Below are 27578 nucleotides of genomic sequence, written 5' to 3'. Positions count from 1 at the left end.
GTGCCTCCTTACTGTGACAAGTAATATAAAATAAAAAGTCTTCAATCATTTTCATATCACTCTGACCTCGCCACATAATGTTCTGGCAGATTAAATACCCCCTATAGCTCCAAACAATTAATTTCCAGTGTTACTACACAAAATGGATCCCAACTATCGAAAAATAAGGCATTGCCTATCGAACCCCCAACGGGCATCTGATGAACCTTTACAAAAGGTGGCATCACCTGGACTTCTGTACCTCAAGTTGGTGGATTGAAGGATCCAGAGCACCGGAGGAGATAGCTCCCTTCACCCCTCTCCCTACATGACCACGTCTCACTTGTCTCACTATCTCCTTGCCAGATACGAGCTTAGAGTGATAATATGGAATACCGATGAGGTAATCCTGGAGGATGATGATTACTTCACAGGAGAAAAGTCTAGTGACATTTTTGTCAGGGGGTACGTACAAGTGAAAACTTGACTTTGTGTTGTGTGTGGGCTTCTGTGTACAGTCATGGCGCACACACCAGTTTCCATGCTGCCGCTGTTGCCGGTTTTATGCTTTTTGTGTTGTGCGTGATTAACAGAATTTTGCCTTTTTTTTTTTTTTTTTTGCTTCTTTTTTTGTTTGGTTTCTTGGTCTCTCTTCCTCGTGTTTATCGTCGTGCTGTTGTCAACTAGTTTTGAGCTGCGTATTATAATTTGGAACACTGATGAAGTGATTCTAGAAGATGATGCTTTCATGACAGGAGAGAAGATGTCTGACATCTATGTCAAGGGGTAATGATGCACGGCCCGTATCCTTCTAACACCCGCCGGCCCATCCCCTTCCCCTCTAACCTGCCTAACCCTGGGCGTACAGAATGTGCATATCCCCTGCCATCACTGCTTGTATCACTGCACTGAACCGCTGCATCCTTTGCCTGCCTGCTCCCATCTCTAGCTTGTCTCTGGGTTGACATGTGGTGGTACTGTTGGGTTTTTTTATCACATGAAACTACTCTTCAGTCTTTGAGGTCACCAAATTGGGCTGTGTCTCACCAATTTCTAATGCAGTAGAGCAATAAACTTGTTAGCGCTTAAAAGGCTCCTCCACCTGATCTAATGTTTCCCACTGCTTTTCCGAATCTTGTTATGCTAATGAGTAGAAAGTGGGCATGGCTTAGCTAATCAAACATCAATATTTTTACATAATTATATGTACGACCATCCCCCAAATTTCAAGGAGTAGCAATGTAGTCCAAGTTTGCAGCTTTCAGAGATCCAGAAGGTCTCCAGTATTCTTCCAAGTATATCAAACCAGTTTAAAGATATCCCTTAGCCCAGACTGGACCATAAAGTTGAGAAAATAAAAAAATATCTATTTTGAGTAACGTTTTAACCAATGTTTCATTGGTTAAAACTTTACCACATAATGTAATGTTTTTACATATTTCTTTCTGATTGAATCACATCTTACATTAAAATAATATGGAAATTATCTACATGATGAGAACATAGAATCACTATAAAAGCAATTTATTTACTTAAAAGCACAGCAAAAAATATTTATTTAACAATATTTCCAATTTTGGAAGAGAGATGTAGTTTTTCCATTTCTACCATTGCACCTAATGTTTGGTGTTCAGTTCTGGTGAACACATCTCCAAGAGAATATTAACACATGAGAGACAATTCAGAGGGCAGAAGCTTAGACGTGCATGGTCTTTTCAATGCAACATTGACTCAATGGCCATGTAGAGCTTAGAGGTGTAGTGACGGTGAAATAACCCAGGAATCTTTGATTATAGGCCGAGACTCGACAACGTTTAGGATTTCATTATAAATTGGTGGAGTAAGAGAGCCGTGCACTGAAATGGGGGTAGGCTCAGGAATAAAATAGGTTAGTGGGTGTTTGAAATAAGCTTCCAGTAGAAGTAGTAGAGTCTAAAACCGTATAAGAATGAAAAACAATTTTTGAAATAACAATAAGACCACAGTGAAGAGCAATAAACCTAAACAAGAACCGTAGGATGACTCAAGGAAGACTCGGTGGAGTTGCCGTAGGATGACTCAAGAAAAACTCTGTAGAGTTACCGTAGGAAGACTCGGTGGAGTTGCCATAGGATGACTGAAGGAAGACTCGGTGGAGTTGCCGAAGGTTGACTCAAGGAAGACTCGGTGGAGTTGCCGTAGGATGACTGAAGGAAGACTCGGTGGAGTTGCCGAAGGTTGACTCAAGGAAGACTCGGTGGAGTTGCCGAAGGTTGACTCAAGGAAGACTCGGTGGAGTTGTCGTAGGATGACTCATGGAAGACTCAGTGGAGTTGTTCACCTTTATGTGATGTTGTACTCGTAAGTTTTTATGAAATAACACCAATGACCAGAAGGGGCTGATACAATTGGATTTTTTAGCACTTAAAAGTCCTGTCCCCTCGCCCCGGTTCTAAATGTCCTTCGACAATCACCGAGCCAATACCCGTTACTAGGTGAGGCTTCCATATACCAGTCTCTTCGCTCCATAATGCCACCACCCCCCTCAGCACTGGAGAGGTCTTTCTCACCCTGGTTCCACCACACAATCCCACCAGCTAGAGATGCACCCAGGAGCGGGTGTGACAGTGTGTTTCATGTGTTTGCACCAATCAAAAAAAATTAAAAAAGGGCGTTTTTTTTAACCCAACATGTAATTATTTTGCATTGTGTTTCTTCTTGATCCCAGGTAAGTGTCTTCGTAACCTCCTTGTTTCTGAGAGGGTCTCTAATACAGTCGGGCCCTGCAGTAACAAAGGGGTTAACTGCGGAGAGCATTCATTCTAAAGAGAAAGATGACTGCATCACCCGAGTATTGTGCATGGCATGTTTGTACTCCTCTCTTACTATTGCGTTGCCATCTGTCTACGCGGCTCTCTTGGGGGGGGCATGTGGGGTTACTACGTGTGGTTTCCTGTATTGTGCTATTGTGTTATTGGGCATGCGCATATTTCCATGGCCAGATTCACTCATAAAATGTTGTATATTTTTATTTGTGGGAAACTTAGAACTACATTAAGGGCAGTAATAAAGTTTATTTGTAGATAAAGACAAACACATCAATTGTGGGGAATTTCCAGAATTATTTATCTTAATTCGAAGAAATATGTTGTTTGCATTTACACTCCTGTGTGTCCTGTTGCTGTTAGTTTTTGCACTAGAAATATTTAATTTAATAAAAAAAAAATTATTTAATTTATTATTATTATTTATTAATAGAAGTAGTGAAAATAGATTCCTATATCAGTTTTATTAAATTTGTCACTCGACGGGAGGTGACATTTATGTTTTATATATGGTTGTCCTTGTTTTTATGGTGCACAAATAGCGGAAACGTGCGCATATCATTTATGGTATACTAAAATAGTCTAGTCCAAAGTTTATTTTTAAAATGCGTTAGGTACGGCATTTATTTCCAACAGCTGTGGCTTATGGATAGTATTGGATTGTTGACTATAGTTATTATAATTGTTAGCGCCTCACAAAAGTTTAGGTAATCACAAGTTCGTGTGAATTAATGTCCAGTTGTTCTTAGTACCTTCTGTAAAGAGCTGCCCAGCTCGATGTTTCCATATAGAATATCTAGTCCATACTTTACAGCCCAATTAACCATGGACTCTCCCTGCCCCTCCAGGAGGGGGTGGTGGAGATTGTGAACTTCTTGACGTATTTCTCCTATTATATATATATATATATATATATATATATATATATATATATATATATTTATTTTAAATCCCACCACGTTTAAATTAGCCCCATTTCTGCTAATAATGACCCCACGGCTAGCCTAGTACCTAGCAAAAGAAAGAGCCAGGGGTCAAGGGGGAGTGGCAAGTGGAAGGGGGGATGAGAGGTTGAAGGCGGAATGCTGAACATGAGGTTCTGCAAGAGAAGGTGAAAATAAATTATCAGCTATTTATATAGCGCCACTAATTCCGCAGCACTGTAGAGAACTCACATAAGTCCCTGACCCATTGGAGCTTACAGTCTAAATTTCCTAACACTAACAGACTAGGGTCAATTTTATAGCAGCCAATAAACCTACTAGTATGTTTTTGGAGTGTGGGAGGAAACCAGAGCACCCGGAGGAAACCCACGCAAACATGGGGAGAACATACAAACTCCACACAGATAAGACCATGGTCGGGAATCAAACTCATGACCCCAGTGCTGTGAGACAGAATCAGGGAGGTTATTTTGCATTGCTTCCCACTAAGTTAAGTCAGCTTTACAACCACGAAAAATATATATCGGAGGAGTTATTTTACATCTCAAGGAAACATTTTTAAGACGCCCTTTTAAAAAAGTAATGAATGGTTCACAGAGTGTAGTGTTGGTTTTGTTTCCACTGACTTTGGTTTCGGGTGGGATATATATAGGTGGCTGAAAGGGCAGCAGGAAGATAAACAAGACACGGACGTCCACTATCACTCACTTACCGGAGAAGGGAATTTCAACTGGAGGTTTCTGTTTCCATTTGATTATTTGGTTGCCGAAGAGAAGATCGTCATCTCCAAGAAGGAATCTATGTTCTCCTGGGATGAGACAGAGTACAAGATCCCAGCACGTCTTACTATGCAGGTCTGGGATGCCGATCACTTCTCGGCAGATGACTTCCTCGGTATGTGAATATATTGACATGTAATGATGTTGTGGTGAGATTGACGGTAACAACTGTAAATTTGGCAAATTAGAAAATTGTAGGAGAAAAACTATCAATTTCCTCCCCAATTTTTGGTTATCAAGTGAAAGAACCATTCTTTCTGGTTGAAGAGTGAGCTCATGTACACACTAGTGTGATCATTGGCTGGCTAGGTTTTCATTGGGCAGATAATCTCACGTGGAAGTCCACACATGTGACAATGTCAGGTCAATATGACCTCTGGCCGTGGGTGATGGTATTCTAACATATAGATTCAGATGTATGCAGACATATACCTTATTTCAAAAACACACTACTGTGCAGATATTTTCTTTGCATATAGAACAAGAGTACTCCAATGTCTTAAAGAAAAATAATATTCCCACATATAGGACAAGAAGAGTACTCCATGTCTAAGACAACAAGGTCCCTCCTATGTCATAGAGAACGATAATATTACCACATCTGAGAGAACAAGAGTACTTCTGTGTCTTAGAAAGAAGAGTTCTCCCATGCCTTAGAGAACAAGAGTTCTCCCATGCCTTAGAGAACAAGAGTCCTCCCATGCCTTAGAGAACAAGAGTCCTCCCATGTCTTAGAGAACAAGAGTTCCCCCCACATCTTACAGAACAAGAGTCCTCCCATGTCTTAGAGAACAAGAGTCCTTCCATGTCTTAGAGAACAAGAGTCCTCCCATGCCTTAGAGAACAAGAGTACTCCCATGTCTTAGAGAACAAGAGTTCCCCCCACATCTTACAGAACAAGAGTACTCCCATGTCTTAGAGAACAAGAGTCCTCCCATGTCTTAGAGAACAAGAGTCCTCCCATGTCTTAGAGAACAAGAGTCCTCCCATGCCTTAGAGAACAAGAGTACTCCCATGTCTTAGAGAACAAGAGTTCCCCCCACATCTTACAGAACAAGAGTACTCCCATGTCTTAGAGAACAATACTACTCCAACATATCAAAGAACAATAGCACTCCTACATCTTAGAGAACAAAAGTATTCCCATATGTTAGAGAACAATAATACTCCCATCTCTTAGAGAGCAAGAGTAATCCCATGTCTTTGAGAAACCATGTTCAAGGGCCTTTGCTTATTAAAGTGAGCAAGTATTTAATATTTGTCCATGATTATTTTGTCCCTAGGGGTGCTGGGCACATCCCAAATGCACACATGTAATGAGATTTTCTCTGCACAATAGTTGGTGCCCATGTCTTACTGAACATTTGTTGGAGTGTGAAGTTATAAACATACCCCACTGTAAAGAGGTTATGTGTTTTTGTCTTTAAATTCATCAAAAGGCAGCAATGTCAGTAAATCAGTAATATTTTCTCCCAACAGGTGCAATCGAATTAGACTTGAACCGTTTCCCTCGAGGAGCAAAGACAGCGAAGCAGTGTTCTATAGACATGGTCGCCCCGGAGGTCGATTTGCCAATGGTCTCTATCTTCAAACAGAAGAGGGTGAAAGGATGGTGGCCCTTCGTTGCCAGGAATGAAAATGATGAACTAGAACTCACTGTAAGACACCAAATATTTATCACACTAGTGGCTTTATATAGTATGTTACCTGATGCAGTAACAAACATGAGGACTGAAAGATGGACCGATGAATGGATGGATATGTGGACAGTGTGAAGGGAAGCGTTGGCTGGTCTTGTGTATAATATAAAACTACCTTCTATATTTCTGTTCAGGGTAAAGTGGAAGCAGAACTCCATCTCCTGTCTGCAGAGGAAGCAGAGAAATGTCCTGCTGGGCTCGGCCGCAATGAGCCAGATCCTCTTGAAAAACCAAAGTAAGTGAGGTTATTGTGAGGTCCATCACATCCCGTGGTGCTGAATGATAAAGAGTGAAGCATTGCCCCTAGACTTCCCCATCACTCTCAGCCTCAGCACATTGAAGCAGATGGTTTCAGGGGAGCAGAGGGGCAATCAGCAGCAGTTGACACATGATAATGCACCACCGGCGATATGCTTAGACTATAACAAGAAGGGACATTTTTCAGCAGCAGTGCCCCCTGCAGGTTAGTCAGAGTTATTATCTCCTGATGCTTTCTAGTGAAATCTGCTCTATAACTGGTATATAATACATGGTATATAAGACTGGTGCTGTATATAATACCTGGTATATAAGACTGGTGCTGTATATAATATCTAGTATATAAGACTGGTGCTGTATATAATATCTAGTATATAAGACTGGTGCTGTATATAATACCTGGTATATAAGACTGGTGCTGTATATAATACATGCTATATAAGACTGGTGCTGTATATAATACATGCTATATAAGACTGGTGCTGTATATAATACCTGGTATATAAGACTGGTGCTGTATATAATACCTGGTATATAAGACTGGTGCTGTATATAATACCTGGTATATAAGACTGGTGCTGTATATAATACCTGGTATATAAGACTGGTGCTGTATATAATACCTGGTATATAAGACTGGTGCTGATATAATATCAGTGTGCAGCTGAGTTGACTGTGTGCAACCTTGGATGAAACCTAGTAAATCTCTTAGTTCCATCCCTCAACAATAAAAATATGAGTGACCTGGGGGACAACTTCCCCTCTGCCCCCTTATCAGCCATCTCCTGCCCTCAGGCCATAACCGTGTATGGGGCTGACACAAGGTACCTAGTGTACTAAGGCTCATTTTCTTTTTACTGATAGACCCCAGAGACTGTCACCACCAGCACAGTGACATCGTCCTCAGAAGGGGATATTTACTTCCCATAAGATGCCGTTTCCACCATCCAGGGGCACTTTATTTTCTAAATCATTTTTATTTATATGTTGTTTTCATATAACAACAAAGTAAAGTAAACTAAGAGAAACCAAACTGTATTGTACACAGTCCGGTAACGACAGATCTAGTCCCTGGAATCATTTATAGATGTAGCGTAAATATATTCAGACAGGGACTTCAAATCTTCATCCTGTTATCCAGGCAACCTATAAGTGAGCATATAAAATACTAAAGATTTATTAACTAACTGAATCTAATCAGACAGAGTGGAGGAAATCTAAAGAGACAAAGTAGGAGGGGATCTAAAGAGACAGAGTAGGAGGGAATCTAAAGAGACAAAGTAGGAGGAGGGAATCTAAAGAGACAGAGTAGGAGGGGATCTAAAGAGACAGAGTAGGAGGGGATCTAAAGAGACAGAGTAGGAGGAGGGAATCTAAAGAGACAGAGTAGGAGGGGATCTAAAGAGACAGAGTAGGAGGGGATCTAAAGAGACAGAGTAGGAGGAGGGAATCTAAAGAGACAGAGTAGGAGGGGATCCAAAGAGACAGAGTAGGAGGAGGGAATCTAAAGAGACAAAGTAGGAGGAGGGAATCTAAAGAGACAGAGTAGGAGGGGATCTAAAGAGACAGAGTAGGAGGGGATCTAAAGAGACAGAGTAGGAGGGGATCTAAAGAGACAGAGTAGGAGGGGATCTAAAGAGACAGAGTAGGAGGAGGGAATCTAAAGAGACAGAGTAGGAGGGGATCTAAAGAGACAGAGTAGGAGGAGGGAATCTAATGAGACAAAGTAGGAGGAGGGAATCTAAAGAGACAGTAGGAGGGGATCTAAAGAGACAGAGTAGGAGGAAATCTAAAGAGACAGAGTAGGAGGGGATCTAAAGAGACAGAGTAGGAGGGGATCTAAAGAGACAGAGTAAGAGGGAATTTAAAGAGACAGAGTAGGAGGGGATCTAAAGAGACAGAGTAGGAGGAAATCTAAAGAGACAGAGTAGGAGGGGATCTAAAGAGACAGAGTAGGAGGGGATCTAAAGAGACAGAGTAGGAGGAGGGAATCTAAAGAGACAGAGTAGGAGGAGGGAATCTAAAGAGACAGAGTAGGAGGGGATCCAAAGAGACAGAGTAGGAGGAGGGAATCTAAAGAGACAAAGTAGGAGGAGGGAATCTAAAGAGACAGAGTAGGAGGGGATCTAAAGAGACAGAGTAGGAGGAGGGAATCTAAAGAGACAGAGTAGGAGGGGATCTAAAGAGACAGAGTAGGAGGGGATCTAAAGAGACAGAGTAGGAGGAGGGAATCTAATGAGACAAAGTAGGAGGAGGGAATCTAAAGAGACAGTAGGAGGAAATCTAAAGAGACAGAGTAGGAGGAAATCTAAAGAGACAGAGTAGGAGGGGATCTAAAGAGACAGAGTAAGAGGGAATCTAAAGAGACAGAGTAGGAGGAAATCTAAAGAGACAGAGTAGGAGGGGATCTAAAGAGACAGAGTAGGAGGGAATCTAAAGAGACAGAGTAGGAGGGATTCTAAAGAGACAGAGTAGGAGGGATTCTAAAGAGACAGAGGAAGGAGTTTGGGATTTCTCCAGTTTAAAAGAATAGTTTTCATAGCATAAAACATAAATAATCTTAAATCCAATTTCTTATGCCTCGCTGGCATCACATGTTCCACTGCACCAAGGAAGCGTCATTTTGAGTAACCCATTTTCGAGTTAATGAGGCCTTTCTCCAAAGATCTGGTACCTGGAGGCAATCCATAACCATAAGTGTAAATGAGCCAACCGCTATTTGATATCTTTCATAGATGACAGTGGGCAAGATCCCTATCACCTAAGTTTTAAAAGGATATATGGTGTGACTCGTGTAGCCATTAAACAAACCCTAGCAGTGACCACTGTAGATAGTAAGCAGGACATTATTTCCTTGTAATCATTTAATTAGGGAGGTCCCATCTCCGTGTAAGAAATAGACCTCTCTACGGGAGTAATTCTTTATAGAACGTTGATACACCAAGATATTTCCTCAGTTGTCACATTCTGTACCATTATCCGAGTTATGCTGCCCATGTACAATGTGATATCATAGTCGATACTGTCCCTATTTTCATAAAATTATAATAATATTCTTAATGTCGGTAAATGCTGCCAGAAGATGACCTCAGATCACCGTCATTGGGCTCTGTGTGCTGTCATCTTCCACATGCACTAACATACCCCACTCCTGCTGGAAGTCACCCAGATAATTCATCCAAGTGGACCACTACGTGTGGGCAAATTGGATATTGGTCCTGACGCTCATGATGAATGGCCGGATAGGACTTTGCGTGGCCAATTTTATCCTTATTTATGATCTTATAGGATGTCTTAATTGCAAATACTGAGATGGTAATATTAGGTATGTAGGACATAACTTGACATAAATTTGAAACTAGATACAAGCAAAGTTGAAGAGAAATTTGCAGATGAATGTGTTGATGAAACCCGTCATTTCGCAACGCTGCCAATACAGTCTTTGGGGTATATTTACTAAACTGCGGGTTTGAAAAAGTGGAGATGTTGCCTATAGCAACCAATCAGATTCTAGCTGTCATTTATTTAGTACATGCTACAAAATGAGAGCTAGAATATTATTGGTTGCTATAGGCAACAACTCCACTTTTTCAAATCCGCAGTTTAGTAAATCTAGCCCTTTGGCTTCTGCAATACCCTTCAAGTTTCCACAATTATCAGAGCTTATATTATATAAATAGAACTGGGACAAGGAGGATTCTGCTCTGTGGTGTGCTTGGGGTAAAAGGTAAAAGTCTGTGAGGAATAAAAATGATGGGGGAATTACCGCACAAAATCTTTATGCCAACTTGCGGAGATGGCGCAAATGTTCCATGGAACGGTTTTGAAAATTTCACTCATCCCTGAAACAAAAGACAATCCTTGTTCCTGCACATTTAAACCCATATATTTACCTTCCTTCAGAATAGACCTCAAAGTTCAGTAGCTGAAGACGTGTCTGTATCTTTAGCTTCCTCCATAAAGGAATACACATGGACCATATTTCCCCTGGCATGTTTTGTGGTTAGAGATGACCAAATTTTACAAAACTCTTCTGCTGAATGTTCCACTTTAAGGTGCAGAGTTTTGGATGTTTATTCTGGGGAATTAGGCCCCAAGTTTTCTGCTAGGTAACTTCCCCTTATTTTACCACCACAAAACCACAGAACAGAATGAATTGTCCCAGCTCTATAACTTCTGCAGAATGGCAAAGCAAACATGGAACCCAACGATAGTGTCATTGGCTCTCTGCACCACCGTGAAACGGTCGGCTACGCAGCACAACTCGATTTACGTGGAAATCAGCGGTAACTCCTCACATCTCATAGGCGGAATCAGAGCTGGAACTTGTGCTGTATACAGTGGTCATGTGACCACATTTGTACAAAAATTATGCACTGTCCATCTTTGTGATTCATAAATGGCCTTAACTGTGTGTATTAAGAGGAAGTTACAATAGTTATTGTTCCCATGGTACAGACAGACTACTAGTATTCTACATCAGTCTAGGATGGGGCATAGAGTGAGGTATAGTGCACAGAAGCCTGAATCATCACAGGCTTGGGTGATTGGTTCACAGCCAGTAGTGTTTTAACGACTATGTACAGATTATTGGATACGAATATGAAAAACATATGCTAAAATATCAGTTTATGCTGCACTTTGATTTGTAAACGTTTTGAGACAACCCAGTAGCAGTTTAGCCGGAGGTTGATTGTGAGGTATCATTTGCTGCTAATGATTGAGGTGGAGGAAATAATCCATTACATATTCATTTTCAACAGAGATCCTGTGATTGTCAGAGTTACACTGAACAGGGCACTTAGGTCCAGTTTTACATCTCTAGAGTCTGTAGGCACATGAATGTTGCCACTGTGGGGGCTAATTACTGATAAACGTAAATGATACCGGTCCTGTGACTAATGGAGTCAGTCTGGATCTTTTCTGGAGTTAAACCTACCTGAGCACCTGCACAATTCACATATGGTTGAGTCATCTATCCAGCCCTGCATACATGAATGTTTATTTTTGGGTTTATTGACCTTAAAATGGAAGAGAGACAGTCACATCCAGATTTGTAGCTATGATTATACTATGATTATATATAATCCGTGTCTGTATTAGTTGTCCTCCTAGTGACTCTGACATAATGTCACCGGCGTGGTGATATTATCTACCTCACGCAGCTCAGTAAATCCGCGGAGTGACGATGCCTCCGCTGCTTTGGCTGTTTGTTAATGCAGCGCTGGTACTGTGATGTCATAATGTAGTGATCAGTGTACAGGAATTGGATGCAATGGTTCTACATGATTATAATGTACAGCCATAAACCATTGCTCACCGCTGAAAGAAACCGGCAGATGTAGCACCGGCAATATGGGCCAACGTTTTTATTTTTAAACATATGTTTAGTTTGGTTAATTAAATACAAAGTGTCATCACTCACATGGAGTAAGTTAAGTTCCAGGATGAGATCCAACCATTCTGCTACTCACAAGACAAAGACGGGGGTGGGTAAAGGTGATGGGGATGGGTAAGGGATTTGCCAAGCTACCTACTATTCCCAGGAGAGAACATTGTGGGGCATGAATGCTCAGGTATTAATGGCACAGATTTGGTTAGCCACGGCACAATCATTCGCTCCATAAAGGTTCATAATGCTCATCATATGCCCAATAATACCCACAATGAAGGCAGAGAAGGTCAGCTGTATTAGCCACTTACCAGACCAAGAAGGTGTGACCATTCACCTACTGACGGGTGAAGCAGTTTCTCCCAACCAAGACTGGAAAATATAAGCGAAAACTCATTCAACATCGGACGGATTAAAATTACTCGACCCATTTTATTATAGTAGACTCACAAAATAAAAAAAGATAATGTGTCAAAGTCGAAGTTGTCCTTGATGAGTCTAGAGGTGGGTCTTTCAAATTATTTTTACCTGGCTTTATCCTGTGAGTCTATTATGATAAGAGGGTTCATTAGTCTGTCCGGTTCCGCTTGGATTCATGGTACGTTGAGAGACTGAGCATTCCACTAGGACATGGATGCTACCTACCATTAGATGATTGGTCACCCTCTTGTGGTCTGATGAGTGGCTTCTTCTGCTGGTGGTCTCTGCCTTTGTTGTGGATGTTATTGGGAGCGTGATGCACATTTTGGACCTTTGTTGTGGATATTACTTACAGAGTCTTTCTGGGAGTTACTTTCCTTGTCCGCCTCTATTACACAGAGAGGCATGTGTTTAATTTGCAATGTAATGCCTGGTTTTATCCAATCACACCAAAAATATGTCACACCCCGAAACATTGTTAGCGGGTGTATGCAAAGTATAGGTTAAATGTCTTCTAACACATGCATGGAACCCACTCTAGCATACTAACTTCCACTCACTTTCCCATTTATCTTTGGTCAATTGTCTCATTATTTTCCGACATTTTTCTTTTGCTGCCTTGTGTCCTGATTTCCTCCTCCCCATCATCTCTGCTCCAGCCGGCCAGACACAAGCTTCCTATGGTTTCTCAACCCCCTGAAGTCTATTCGCTACTTCATCTGGCATACCTACCGCTGGCTGATTCTGAAAATTCTCATCCTCATCCTTCTCCTCCTCATGGTGGGCCTATTCCTTTACTCTATGCCTGGATACCTGGTGAAGAAGATCCTCGGAGCTTGAGGGCTTCTCTGGTACTGTTCCTCCTTTATCTCACTGTCATTCTCCTAATGAGGTACTCACCATTTATGTACAATTCCTGCCCCTCACAGCAGTGAACCAATGAGATCAAAGAGCTTACAGCCCAAAAGTTATTGTAGATAATGTAGATCATAATTTAAGAGGGTCAAAATCTTTGGTAGGAGAAAGTCATTTTGTAATATAGATGGGGGGGAGGGGGTAATATCCATAATTTCTAGGTGCAGGACTTTCCATGTACATTTTTGTTTTGTGTTGGAATAGCTCACTGGAGACATGTGAATACCTTCCCTGCTACTGTATAATACAGTAGGGAGAGCATGTTGTAAGATTTTCCACAACACTAATATAGGTGTCCTGCTAAAGTTTTCTTGGTGCCGTAGGATAAATTTGCAATAATTAAGTACTCCCTGGTGCTTTTCCAGCCACTATAAACTGTTGCAGGGTCCCAACATGTGGCAGGGGTAGCTTTGATGACCCTAAAAAAACAGGGTTTAATTGATCCTTATGTAGTATAGGTCACTGTACACAATATCCATCTACACTCACCTATGGCAATATATTAGAGGGCCCTGAGCCATATGACGTCCTTTACTTAAATGCCCTTTGTGTTAAAATAGGAATAACTGGTCCCATAGATTGCAATTTAAACCAATATGGTCATCTCCATTGCAATCACTGTCCATATATTACACACATCTACATTTCATTCAGTCAGAGTTATTACGTAATTGTTACTCAGCTTATAATGCATTCTGTGTTTGCAACTATTTCTAAAGCCAAAGTCATCTGAGTATTTGCAGTATTGATTGGAGGCTGCATAAATCACATGACAAAAGATGGAGGCTATAACGTAGTCACTGACTCTTATATAGAAAGCTGTGCTCACCCCTGTAAACATTAACTTGAACTTGGAGGGTTGTTCCCCCTCTACCACACACACACACAGACACACACACACACACACACACACACACACACAGACACACACACACACACACACAAACACTGTTTTAGTTTCGGTGGTGAGCACAAGATTCACAGTGCTCTGTTCTTCTAACACACGTCACCTGTCCTGGTTTTGCCATCAGTGATCGTGTGTATAGAGATCCCCCTTTTAGGGTGCACCCAATATGCAGTCACCATGTCTTAGAACACAGGGTAACAGGCCACAGGTACCTGAGAGGCAGCTTTGTGTGTGCACCCCAACTCTGCAGCAGACAGAACCCATATCTTATACTAATGAGATTTAATGAGGTTGAAACAGGTGTCTAAGAGCTGGGTTCTCATAACTTGCTTACTTCAGTTGGAGTACTGCACTTACACTTAAACTTATATAATTCCTACTAGATGGTGGTCTCACCCATGTCATCCCGCTGCTTTCAAGATGGGACCCCTGCCAAAGAGATTTAGAGCATTTTTAAAACTAATCGTATAAGGCAGTGGTTCACAAACTTTTGCAGTTCGCACACCCTTAGAGTTCCCTGCATCCACACACTCTGTGCCCTCCTTCATATCCACACAATCTGTGCCCTCCTTCATATCCACACACTCTGTGCCCTCCTTCATCTTCACCACACACTCTCTGTGCCCTCCTTCACCTCCACACACTCTCTGTGCCCTCCTTCATCTCCACACACTCTCTGTGCCCTCCTTCACCTCCACACACTCTCTGTGCCCTCGTTCATCTCCACACACTCTCTGTGCCCTCCTTCATCTTCACCACACACTCACTGTGCCCTCCTTCATCTCCACACACTCTCTGTGCCCTCCTTTACCTCCACACACTCTCTTTGCCCTTGTTCATCTCCACACACTCTCTGTACCCTCGTTCATCTTCACACTCTCTGTGCCTCCTTCACCTCCACACACTCTCTGTGCCCTCCTTCACCTCCACACACTCTCTGTGCCTCCTTCATCTCCACACACACTCTCTGTGCCTCCTTCATCTCCACACACACTCTCTGTGCCTCCTTTACCTCCACACACTCTCTGTGCCCTCCTTCACCTCCACACACTCTCTGTGTCCTCCTTCACCTCCACACACTCTCTGTGCCTCCTTCATCTCCACACACACTCTCTGTGCCTCCTTCATCTCCACACACACTCTCTGTGCCTCCTTTACCTCCACACACTCTCTGTGCCCTCCTTCACCTCCACACACTCTCTGTGCCCTCCTTCATCTCCACACTCTCTGTGCCCTCCTTCATCTCCACACTCTCTGTGCCCTCCTTCATCTCCACACACTCTGTGCCCTCCTTCATCTCCATACACACAGTCTGTGTCCCCTCTGCATCCCGGGGGCCAGGAAGAGACAAAAAAAACAACTTACCAATACGGCGGCGCACGGAACCCAGTATCTTCCTCTCTCCTGCCGCTTGTCACTGAATGTCGAGCTTGATGACATGATGCCCGACATTCAGTGAGAAGCGAGGAGGGAGGATGCTGGGTCCCGGGCGCTGCCGTATTGGTAAATTGTTTTTTTTTTGTTTCTTTTTTTCTCTTCCTGGCCGCGGCATTCCTGTGACAGCGCCGCGGCACCCCTGGGAGCCGCGGCGCACACTTTGGGAACCGCTGGTATAAGGATTAAATCTCTGACAGACAGGAATATCCACCGGATATTATGTACGAACGTTGTTGTTCAGATCGATTGACTGCAAGTCAGGCTATGAAAGCAGAGGGGGTCGTGGATGGGTCACAGGGCATTTGTATTGTTAGTAAATGGTTCTCACTATCATAGATTCATGGCTATCTGCTTACGATCATTCTAAGATGTGTTATTTTCTCAATTAACACAATATACTGCTGTATAGAATGTATTTTAGAAAATTTATTGAAACAAAAATGTGATATTTTGGTGGAAATTAATAAATGTTTTCATTTTAGTTTTTTGTAATCTTGTACAGTCTAATAGTCACTAGTGCAACAATTTGTTTTATGAAGTTAATAATACAGTTGGTTCGCTGGTATTTTCCTCACTTCAGCATTAAAGGGAACTTGTTGCCTGCAAACAGGAGGCAGCTATTTGGTCAGCTAAACCAATGTTAAATAGGATGCGAACTATGGATTCACTTCGAACTATTGCCATCACAGAGGCACTTTGTGCCTCGTGCCTCAGACACCACTAGCTCTGAGTGAACTGATATTGGTTTAGCCCACATAATGGCTGTAATGTAGGTTGGGGATGGACCCAATAGATTTAAATACCAGGTACAATAGTTACACATACCTCTTACTATATACATTATAAGGATATCACAATTCATCTAACAGTTATGTGCACTGTCCAGCCTGACATTACATTATATAGTAACTGTGCCCTTTCCTCAATAATCGAAAACCGATGGGATTCAGGCGGGAAGCCCAGAATCCATCACATAGTCCCCGCCAGCAGCTCAGTAATTGTCATTCTGCTGGAGGACACCAGAGAACGTTTCAGCCCTCTGCCGAAACATTCACTCAGTGCTCTCAATACAAGAAGGAGCCTAACAAGGGTGATCTATCTGATGAATATCGGGGGTCCAGAATACCACACCCCCGGCCTTTTCTTATTGGGGAGGTTTAATTTAATAATTTAGGATCCCCATGAAGCTTTTGCCCTCCTCACCTTCCTATTATTATAGGATAACTTGTTGACGTGTAACATCCTTATATTGTACAGTCGGGGGTTCCTCACTATGTATGTTATAGGTCTGTGAACGTACCATAGTACTGTGTAAACAAACAAGGATGGGCTTAGGGTCATGGGTGTTTTATTACTAGTCTGACATGTGCATATATATGTCCACTATGGGGTCTTCTGGCAACACGTGTCCCAAAGGGGCAAGCACAAGGACATGGCCCATGGTAAAGCCCCAACTCCTTATATTTACAGTGTGAATGGGCCAACAGCCATGTTCTCATGCAGAATAATCATGGTGTGGGACAGTGAGACCCCATCAATAGCCAAATAGGTGCTATATACAGTATATGTCAGTGCTTAGTGGCCTTATTATGACACCAGACACACCACCTCTCTCCCAGTGCTGGGCTTTAGCTGTAAAGATGAGTGGCTTATGGTATATTCTCTCTCCTTTCCCCTTTACTAGTCACCCTCTGCACTTACTAATGTTCTAATACTAACAACCTCTGATTTTACATTTCAGGCAAGTTACGTCCTGTAATATTTTCCTACTAACCAAGTCCGTCTTTTTCACCCCACTCCATTCCCAATGCCCGCCCCTCCCGCTTATCTTGTTTCACGCTGCCTCGGACAGTCGGCCCGACACGTCCTTCATCTGGTTCCTCAACCCGCTTAAATCCATCAAGTATCTCATCTGTAATCGCTACAAGTGGCTTATCATTAAGATCATCTTGGCGTTGCTACTACTGGCGATGGTGGCCCTCTTCCTGTACAGCATGCCGGGTTACATGGTCAAGAAGCTGCTGGGAGCATGAGGACACTTCCGGAACAATAGACTCTGCAGTGCCTATCTTTGATCAAAATGTTTGTCCTTTCCATCATAAACTGTATAGTTTTGTGATGGGTTCCAAGAAACAATTTATTCTGTGTGAATTATTTTATCATTTTTACTGAGAAGTGGTGTAGAGGGGGAACAAGAGAAAACAGATTATTATTTTTAGCGGCAATGGCGAGCACAGATTAGGTAACGAGGCTTTTCCCTCAGCCACAAACTGCTTCCTCTTTCCTAGGTAATAACATGGATACTCTTTAGGAATTACCACACTAGCAGCATTATTCTTGGGAAAAGTTTGCTCTCAATCAGCCTGTCTTACAGTTTATTGCGTGTGTGAACATATTTGCCCCAAGCATGTCCTACAGTCGCCAACTTGTCCAGTCGTTGACGGTTAAAGTTTCCCAATCTGTCAATTTCACTGACAATTTTCACAGCAGCTGAACAAGTTCATGGAATTTCCACATAAGTTAGGAAAATAGGACAAGATGTTTAGACACCTCGTAGTGTTCAGTGATTAAATGACTTGTATTTGTTTTGATTGGCTAATTGGGGTACGTGCTGTAGGAGTTTGTAATAAGCTCCAGTTGACAGTCTTTGAACAATGCCCAAAAATTTAGCTTGAACGAACACATCAAAGATAAAAAGGCGTATATTATTTTTCAAATAGTGAACTAATTTTATGTCAATTATCTTTTGTACTAAAATAGTCAGAGGGTGACTATATGAATTATGTTTCTTCTCCCAGACATCCAAAATTTATTTTGCTAACCATTTTAAAGGGCCACTCCAAATACCATACGTGTTTATAAGATCTGAAAAGGTATCCACATTTATCTGTAAATGTTTTCACACCTTGACAGAACTTAAGACAATGCCCATTTTATGGACACCTGCTATGTAGCAGACTGCAAGCTATTGGTTTCTATCGTTAGACGAATAGCACCCAATAGACTAAATGGGTGCAACTTATGCACAAGGACATCAATTGGGGTGTCCTCCTGAAGTCCTAATTGTCAGATAGACAATACATACTTTCAGAACAATCTCTTTTGTGGTTCTAGAATAGAACACTCACATTCGGCGTTCCAATTAGAGAAAAGTGTCCATAGTCTTAACACACCCCCCCCCCCCCTCCCCAACACAACAGAATGGCCCTCATCGTCCCAGTTCTGTTCATAAACCATATAGATAAAAGCGGAATTCTAAGATTGTATTGCCGGAGCTTCGCACCTCTGCCAATTCTGCTGCACGAATCCATTTGTGCATATTGTTGCTGCTATCTTCCATAGATAGGTCCAAGATGATAAGATTGAAGACAATGCAATAAAACCAACCACAATAACACATTCAATAGAGATCAAAACAGAAGATCAGCCATTTAGAAACATATGAGGCTCGCCACCATAACATCATCCACCGTAGTTTGCGTTTGATGTGCGACTTCATAACATCACTAGCAGCGTTTTTGTCATCTAATGTTTATTTTCATTGTTTAGTTTTTTTTCTCCTTTTCTTTTGTTATGGGGTATCACTTTCCCACTTTGCACTAATTTGAGTTGTGTACTTTGTAAAGAATTTTATTTATTATTGTTTTATGGTGTGGATTATAATTTGCTTTTCCGTTTTTGTTTTTCTTTGTTCTGTTTTGTCTTTTTTTTGTGTTTTGATGTTGTTGTTGTTTTTTTTGTTTGTTTGGTACAATAAAATGGTGAATCCAGTCGTCCTAATACCAGTCTGACATGGCTGCTGAATCCTCTGCGTATCGTGTGCGTGCTGGTTTGGAGACACTATAAGTGGCACGTCTTCGGTTTCCTGCTGGCCTGCGTGGTGTTGATGTTTCTGGCCTTGTCATTGTATACGTTACCTGGGGTGCTCAACCAGAGGTTTATAAACCCCGGAAGATGAATCATGAACGGACATGTTACCTGTAGGATGAAGTATTTGGCGCAAATACGTTACCAACAGGGCAACAGGAGTTTGGTAACGAAAAGATTTTCCGAGGGAATAACGAGCAGCAATATATGGTTGTAACTGAAAGGAACGTCCTCGTTCAGAGGACAAAAAGAGAATTCATACAGAGCAGGGGCGGTATTCAAAAAAAAAATAGGGAACAAATTAAAATATTTCTAGCAAGCAAAGCTAGTGGCTGGGTTTGAAAGCGCTATTTTATTTTATTTAATGAGATCCAAAATGCTTCCTAGAGCAAGTCCACCCTGACATGCTTTACAATAGGAATCCTTCAATAATAATACATCAGGTGTAAAGTGGATCTGTTGTCCAAAATAAAAAGTACAGGTAGCCATTTTGTTGGCTCCCACCACAGAATGGCAGCTCCCACTGTGTGTAGCTGAAGGGTGCACTTTAAGAAAGACAATCCTCCCCGACTCTTCATTTTTCCCCATGAGGAAATCAGGACAGTCTTATAAGTTAGGACTCTTAGGATACATGAGAGAGTCAAAATGATGTCCTAAAATCTGAATATAGTGTTTACCATAAAGGCTTCCAGCAAATAAATGATTTAAATCAGTACAGAGACAAAGTCGATGACTAGAACTCTGAACATTTCCTGCCACAAACTCACAATTTACATCCAGCCCCTAGTATGGAAGTAAAGACTTTTCGGGGTATGGTCGTAAAACTTCGGTCATCATGGCTGCCATAGGTCAGTAACTACTTTGTTAGTTTGTATAAATTGCCACATTGTTAAGTTAGGAAGAAAGGAAACCGAACAGCAAACATCTGACATCCAGCCGCTACGAAACGACAAGCAGCCTCCGCCGCATCTTGTGTTTCTACATAGAACGACGTATCTCTTATTTTCCAGCCCTCGTCCCATTTTATCTCAAAGATCCTACTCCAACTACTTGATACATTTTAGAATAAGTTTAATCCAAAATGTTGGATGTCGGTAACAAAAAATATTTCCAAGGAGTGGCAACCTGGACCGTTAATGGAGTAATATTGCATTTGCGCTACTGTTAAATGACATTATCATCCAATTAATGTTTTAATACATGTCCCCCTGCAACTTTACTAAATATATCGTTTTTGGCTAGTGTCTTTTCCACCAAGATCTATATATCTTCTAGTTAAAAGTTTATTTTTTCTGCCTTTCAATGGGACACAAAAAATGTTCAGTGAATAGAATTGTGTTTGATGTACGGAGCAGATCTGTGTTGTATCCAAGGGTAATGAATACAAACAGCTGTGTCTGGTAGCTATAAAGGAGTTGGTGAATATCACAGAATAAAGACAGAAAGGTAAAGTTGCATGAGGGTATGTAAAGTAAGTGTTCAACCTATAATAATCACCAATATAGATGTAGAAATTGTGCCGAAGACCTTGTAATATGGGAGCTGCAGTCGTTTATCCTTCTGATGCGTTTGTCCACAAATCAGGACATTTTCCAAGTACAAAAAGATTAGTTGGCGAAATGCGCTGAGTAACAGCGGCATTGATGAAATGTAAACTGATTTGATGTCCCTGGCGGCTGAGGAATGAGCCATGGAAGAAGGGATCAGTGATCTGAAAGTATTACCAGGGTGGACAGTACTAAACAGCACGAATCAGCTCTGGGAAAAGCACAAATTATAGTTATGGCCCTAATAGTACGTGCACCTGTCATCTACACATACTGGAGGCAGACATTTTGTGGGTGTTAACAATATTCATGATGATGCAGCCAATCCATCAATCAATTAACTAGGAAGAAGTGGCATTAGGCAGCCTTTAGCTGGCATGGTATGCTGGGACTTGTAGTTGAACCACAGCCAGAGAGCCACTGGATGGGTTAATGCATGTCTCCGTCCTATGAAAACACTCAGGTGAGCGACATCAACATTGTGTCAGAGGAACAAACTTGCCGCTACCTGCTGGGATATAGGGATTTAATAATGAGGGAGAGATTATGGTAAAATATGACTATTTTTCTAGCCTGTGTTTTGTATTCTCTATATAAATGGTTTCACTCATTTACATTGTATTAAAAGGATGTTTGAAAACAAGAGACAGCGTTTGTACGAGTATTTGTAAGTCTCGTGTAATAATGGTATTTAATATTCCAACTAAAAAGCAATGAAAGTCTCTGCCTCCCATGGCTCTATGTAAATGAGTCCTTGTTATCTGCATATGACGTCCGAGAGGAAAGAAAGTCTCCGCCTCCCATGGCTCTATGTAAATGAGTCCTTGTTATCTGCATATGACGTCCGAGAGATAACGGTACATTAGGGATGGATCCGACGGTCTACATTCCCCCTGCCCCTTAGTAAGAGATCTTGGTGGAGACTATTTAACAAACGTTGCAGCAGTAAATGTACCGTCACGATAGCCAGAACAGATTCAAATTAATTTAAAAATGTTTTATTCTGTTAATAAAGCACACTGTCAGTGTATTAAGGTTTTTTACATTTATAATTGAAGTAAATTAATTTATATATATTTTTTTTATTAGTGGAACTGAAACCGCAAATCTAGGCGAGCTGGATCCCGCGTACTGTCAGGGACCGGCCGGGTAAAGCTCTAAGTGAACCCAGATCGCTCTGTGCCGGTATCACCAACGCCGCTGAGAATCGCGTGGCTGCCGCAGTGACAGTCATGTGGTGGACGGCAGTAATAAAGGATTATTTTATTACGGTGATCAGTTGACCACAGATAAATAGCCTGGACTAGAGGAAAAGACATTTCTGCCCCAATGATTGTCACCCACTAAGAATGTTATCAACATCCTTTTTTAATATAACTAGCATAGGAGCTCACAATCTAATTTCCATGACTCAGAAACACCGTGGGAAAAAAGGAAAGCAACACACAGAGAGAGCATACAAACTACATGCCAGTATAATAGGAACACATGTATACATACATATATATTTACACACGTGTATACACACACACACATATATATATATATATATATACACACACATACGTATATACACACATATATATATATATATACACACATATATGCACACGTATATACACACATATACATACACATATATACACACGTATATACACACGTATATACATACATATATACACACGTATATACATACAAATCATATCGCCACCAGCCTTATATATAAAATCACAAAAACCTTTAACGCAGAATAATTAAAATAAAACAGTAATATGGTCCCTGACCGTGGGCACCGGCTGCAGGACAAATCCCCTCAGGAAGAAGTGGGAGGGGTCTACGTTTGTTCCGCCTCCAGACAGCACAAGGCGATGACCGATTGCCTGCACTGACTGGCTGTAGGAGATACGTCACCCTCGGTCATCCTGCCGCGTGTATCTTCCATTTCCTCACATCCGGGTACTTTGCAATCTGGCCTTTCACGACATTATAGATTACACAGATTACAGAGTGACCAGCGATGGAATCTCTGGTCTTGTAATAACACGTAACACGACACGGACACAAATACATTGTAAAGCAGGAGTCACCATTCTTCTGCCACCAATTTTATTGGTTATATCGGAGAGGAAATTTGGTGAAAATATTACATTATATCATATAGACATTATCTTCGTGTTTCTCGGTGTCCTAACTTCAAGTCTGGACAAAGTTCACCTGCAGGATTTGTGTGGGAGGAATCTCCAATTCCGTGTTGATCTAAAAAACAACAAGAGTGAGAACATCACAACGATCTGCTGTACAACACAATCATACACAGCAACAAGAAACTACAATGTGCTGCTGGTATTTTAATGTGAGTGATGTCACACAAGTGGACATACAGAGACACAACTAGTAGGCACCAGAAATGGTTCTGATTGATCATAATAAGCCCCAGGCTGAAATTATTTGCAGCATATATTTTAAGGTTTATGCCCCCATGACTAGAAGACTGGTCTGAGTGCTACAGCTTCAGGGAGCCGACTTCTTGTCAGGCCCAGACAGTTCCTCTTACCGGCTCGGGTAGGGGTGCGATGCTCCAGGACTGTGGAGATCCCGGAAATGTGAGCCCCATAGTTGTGCTAATTAGTGAGATGGGTGTTAATCTGTAAAATGAAACATTGGGGTGGACATCCCCTTCACCTAAAGGCCGACCATTACTGATTAGCGAGCCCAATGTGTAGCACTTCGTCCCGGTCCCTCACACGTTCCCTCAATCTTACCACTGTTGGAGCCTACAGGCGCAATACACGTACATGCCAACTCTCCCTGAATGTCAGGGAGATTCCCTGAACTAGGGGTGATCTCCCTCACTCCCTGAAGAGTCTGGCATTCTCCCTGATGCTGAGCCAGTACAAGACGTGGTTGGCTTCGCCATCTGTGGCATGATGACACAGTTCAGAAATTGTGTCCTATGTCCATGTATTGATGCCTATGGAGGTGGCCATTTTCATGGATACCAAGATTTAAACAAAGACTGACAGGTAAAACAACATGACTTCAGTAATGGAGACAGAAATGTAAAAGACACTTCAGTCTCTACAGATTCCTTAGCTGCTTTAACGCATAGTTGCCTACTCTCCCGGTACTTCCGGGAGACCTCTCGGATTCCCGGGAGAGCAGGCCAACCTCGCCCCCGCAATAGATAAGTGGCAGGGGTGGGGCTTAATGACCCCACCCCCTGCTGTAATTGGCCAAAATTGTGACAATTGTTTAGGGGCGGTGCCAAAATGATGCCACTCGTCAAGCCCCACCCCTGCACACCCACCTCCCCCGGGATCTCCCTGAAGCCAACGAGTAAAGGTTGGCAAGTATGGCAATACACCAGGACGTCACCAGCTGATACAGGTCTGAACACTTGTATTTATCGAGGCTCCTAAAGCTAGCTGCAAAATAACAGTGAGAGTTTGTGAAAGTGGGGTGGAGGGTTGGCCCTAAGTGTCCGGGGTCCTCAGCTGACCCAGGTAAACCTGTCATTTGGTTCAGTCCTCTTTCTGAAAGATGAGTTTTTCTTCTTTAAAGTCTTTACATTAATATAATACATGTAGGAACATTTACAGAGCCGCCAGCTGTACGTGTTCTACACCACTTTGTGTAACTAGAGGTAAATATCATACATCTGACGCACAGTAAAAAGCATCTAACACAACAGTGTCTCGGGTATTTCTCAGTAATGGTCATCACACAATTGTCTCACTGTGGTTGTGATTTGCCTCAAAAAACATCAACACAAAGATGTTGGGGATGTCGGAGGACAACCAGATATATGCCAAGGACAGGATGGACATACGACATCTATGGAATAAGAACCATTTACTGTCCTACGACACCTCTGCAAATTTGCCCTATTGTGGGTCTATCAGTAGAATGAGTCACTTCATATAACGCATCTTACCCTAGAGTTCAGGTATTGATGTAACAACATTCTCAGCTCCGCGTTCTGTTGTCTCAATGCCGACGACTCGGTAATCAGCTGAGACCGACTGGTCAAGACATCACTGAAACACAGAGAGAACTGGTTACTGGCCGGCTGGAGGAACAGGACAAATATCAGCTTACTGATCACTACGCCACTGAGACACAAAGCGCACACAGCAGCCAGTCATGGTGATATCACTGAGACCGTAGGATACAAGCCCGGGAGGTTGTAGTACTCACAAGTACTTCTCCAGGGCAGATTCCAGGGCATCCCAGACCTTGAGCCGGGTCTCGGGGATGACGTGTGCCGCCGCACTCCAGTAGGCATCGTCCTCACTACTGTCACGCTCTTCTGACCAGCTCTGTCTCAAGTGAGGTTTCTCTCTAAAAGATATGTTCTATTCAGTATACTCCGTTCAATAAATTAGTGGTATTTTGTATAGTTAAAGTAACACAACCCTACTTACAGCCACAATGACCACGCTATATCCATGTAACATGGAGAACTAGAAAGGTAAATATTTATACTATAGGATGACATACGACATATATAAATGTCCTACGGAGATGGCGGCGGTGCGATATTCTGCGGCTGGTGCCGGTAGAGAAGCCAGAACCCGTTTAGCTTCCAGTCACAAGACCAGGTGAACACAGCACAGTAATAGTGCACATTTTATTTTAATTGTGGTTATGTCATCATAATTCACAAGGTGAATGGACAACTGACAGGAAGGGGGTGGACAGGGTCTTTTATTTGGATTTAAAGGAGAAGCCCACAATATATATTTTATATATAGGTAGAGTATAAGGATATAATGGACGGCTATTCATGGATCCAGGTACCAGAAACAGCAGGACATCCAACAAACAATGGGTTGGTGGAAGTCAGTCTATGTGCATTACATACAGAGGTTGGGAACACACCAGAAATAAAAAAACAGGTAACTGTTAGATACACACTAATACAGAGGATATCTAACAAACCAAACCAGCTAGGCAGGATGTTTATCTGACAATAAATAATGACCCTGGTGCTATCAGCAGGATCTGGGCTTAGTCACTGTCTGGGGAGGGAGCAGGTGTAGAATGGAGGCCGCAGCCTCCCATTAATTGCTTGCGTGGAGGTGGGACTGGTCCTGGGCAGAAGCTGCTGTATAACCCTGTATAAAGGGCAGGAGGGCAGGGGTAAGAACATTGAGCCCTTCCTTGTTTGAGGTTCCTCCAGCTGGGTCACCCCTTCAAGGGGCATCCAGACTTGATGTCTGCGGGAAGAACGCAGCTCTATCTGGTCGGTCTACCTTCTACAGACACTAAGATAAAGGTCGTGTCCTGGCCCGTGGGAGAGGTTCCACCTCCTTCTTAGTGTCAATCCCCGAGCGCCCGGCCTTATATATATATATATATATATATATATATATATATATATCTGATCTTTAGTGCACTGTACAGACATTCCTCACCCTGGAATCTCACTGATAGACTGGACACAAACCTCGGCCGGTGAAATTCCATGGCAAAGGCTCTTAGTGCTCGCAGGACATCATTGGGGTGAATGAGGTCGGTTGGGTGGGATGTTGAGGATCGAGACTCATCTGTCCTGGAATCACTGATGGAGTCCTGATGATCCGCTTCTCCATCCTCAAACAGGGCACAGATAGAGGCTACGTGTTAACAACAAGGGTTGAGGAACCCTGGTCTCGGCTATTATACAAAACACTATACACATGTAATAAAGTCTATGACTTTCCCAACAACTTGCTCTCTTCATTTACTATTGCTATTAATATATGGCGCTAACATTTTCTGTGGTGCATAGAACGACTTTACTACCTGTGGAGATTTGTCTTGTTGTTTGTACTTAAGGAAGAAGTTCACCAGTTTGTAGACATCGTCTTCCACCTCTATCCGGAGAGCCTGGTGAAAAGTCATAACAGTATAGAAACTGCATTATCAGTTCCATAAGTAACGAGCATGATCAGTGATGTCACACACAGTGTAGAGAGGAATGAGTGACGTCACATACAGTGTAAAGAGGAATCAGTGACGTCACACACAGTGTAGAGAGGAATCAGTGATGTCACACACAGTGTAGAGAGGAATCAGTGACGTCACATACAGTGTAGAGGAATCAGTGACGTCACATACAGTGTAGAGAGGAATCAGTGACGTCACATACAGTGTAGAGAGGAATCAGTGACGTCACACACAGTGTAGAGAGGAATCAGTGACGTCACACACAGTGTAGAGAGGAATCAGTGACGTCACATACAGTGTAGAGAGGAATCAGTGACGTCACACACAGTGTAGAGAGGAATCAGTGACGTCACATACAGTGTAGAGAGGAATCAGTGAGGTCACACACAGTGTAGAGAGGTAGAGAGGAATCAGTGATGTCACATACAGTGTAAAGAGGAATCAGTGATGTCACATACAGTGTAGAGGAATCAGTGATGTCACAGTGTAGAGAGGAATCAGTGACGTCACACACAGTGTAGAGAGGAATCGGTGACGTCACACACAGTGTAGAGAGGAATCAGTGACATCACATACAGTGTAGAGAGGAATCGGTGATGTCACACACAGTGTAGAGAGGTAGAGAGGAATCAGTGATGTCACATACAGTGTAAAGAGGAATCAGTGATGTCACATACAGTGTAGAGGAATCAGTGATG

The 27578-nt window shown here is 42.3% G+C and overlaps 2 protein-coding genes across 18 annotated transcripts in view; one reads left to right on the top strand and one right to left on the bottom strand.

Annotated features, from left to right (window-relative positions):
- Positions 1-21594, top strand: part of OTOF (otoferlin) — a 309139-nt gene extending 287545 nt beyond the window's left edge. For 4 of the 15 annotated variants that reach the window (XM_075201130.1, XM_075201128.1, XM_075201120.1 and 1 more), the window contains exons 42-47: positions 346-444; positions 4380-4621; positions 5986-6164; positions 6341-6441; positions 12936-13127; positions 17388-17468. In XM_075201130.1, coding sequence (XP_075057231.1) covers positions 346-444; positions 4380-4621; positions 5986-6164; positions 6341-6441; positions 12936-13116 — 802 coding nt within the window. In that variant the 3' untranslated portion in view covers positions 13117-13127; positions 17388-17468. Of the gene's footprint in view, positions 1-345; positions 445-666; positions 766-4379; positions 4622-5985; positions 6165-6340; positions 6442-12935; positions 13128-17387 lie in introns of all 15 variants that reach the window. The other 11 variants (XM_075201127.1, XM_075201124.1, XM_075201117.1 and 8 more) reach the window with 6 other exon arrangements.
- Positions 21595-23014: 1420 nt separating this feature from the next.
- Positions 23015-27578, bottom strand: part of DRC1 (dynein regulatory complex subunit 1) — a 47360-nt gene continuing 42796 nt past the window's right edge. For all 3 annotated transcript variants that reach the window (XM_075201114.1, XM_075201115.1, XM_075201116.1), the window contains 5 exons: positions 26737-26820; positions 26399-26544; positions 25147-25290; positions 24884-24986; positions 23015-23205 (listed from right to left, as the gene is read on the bottom strand). In XM_075201114.1, the coding sequence (XP_075057215.1) occupies positions 23143-23205; positions 24884-24986; positions 25147-25290; positions 26399-26544; positions 26737-26820 (540 nt within the window). In that variant the 3' untranslated portion in view covers positions 23015-23142. The remainder of the gene's footprint in view (positions 23206-24883; positions 24987-25146; positions 25291-26398; positions 26545-26736; positions 26821-27578) is intronic.

The sequence above is a fragment of the Mixophyes fleayi genome, chromosome 3, assembly GCF_038048845.1.
Source record: "Mixophyes fleayi isolate aMixFle1 chromosome 3, aMixFle1.hap1, whole genome shotgun sequence".
Taxonomy (NCBI): Eukaryota; Metazoa; Chordata; class Amphibia; order Anura; family Limnodynastidae; genus Mixophyes; species Mixophyes fleayi.
The sequence above is the reverse complement of the archived record's forward strand: the minus strand, read 5'-3'. Positions and strand labels throughout refer to the sequence as shown.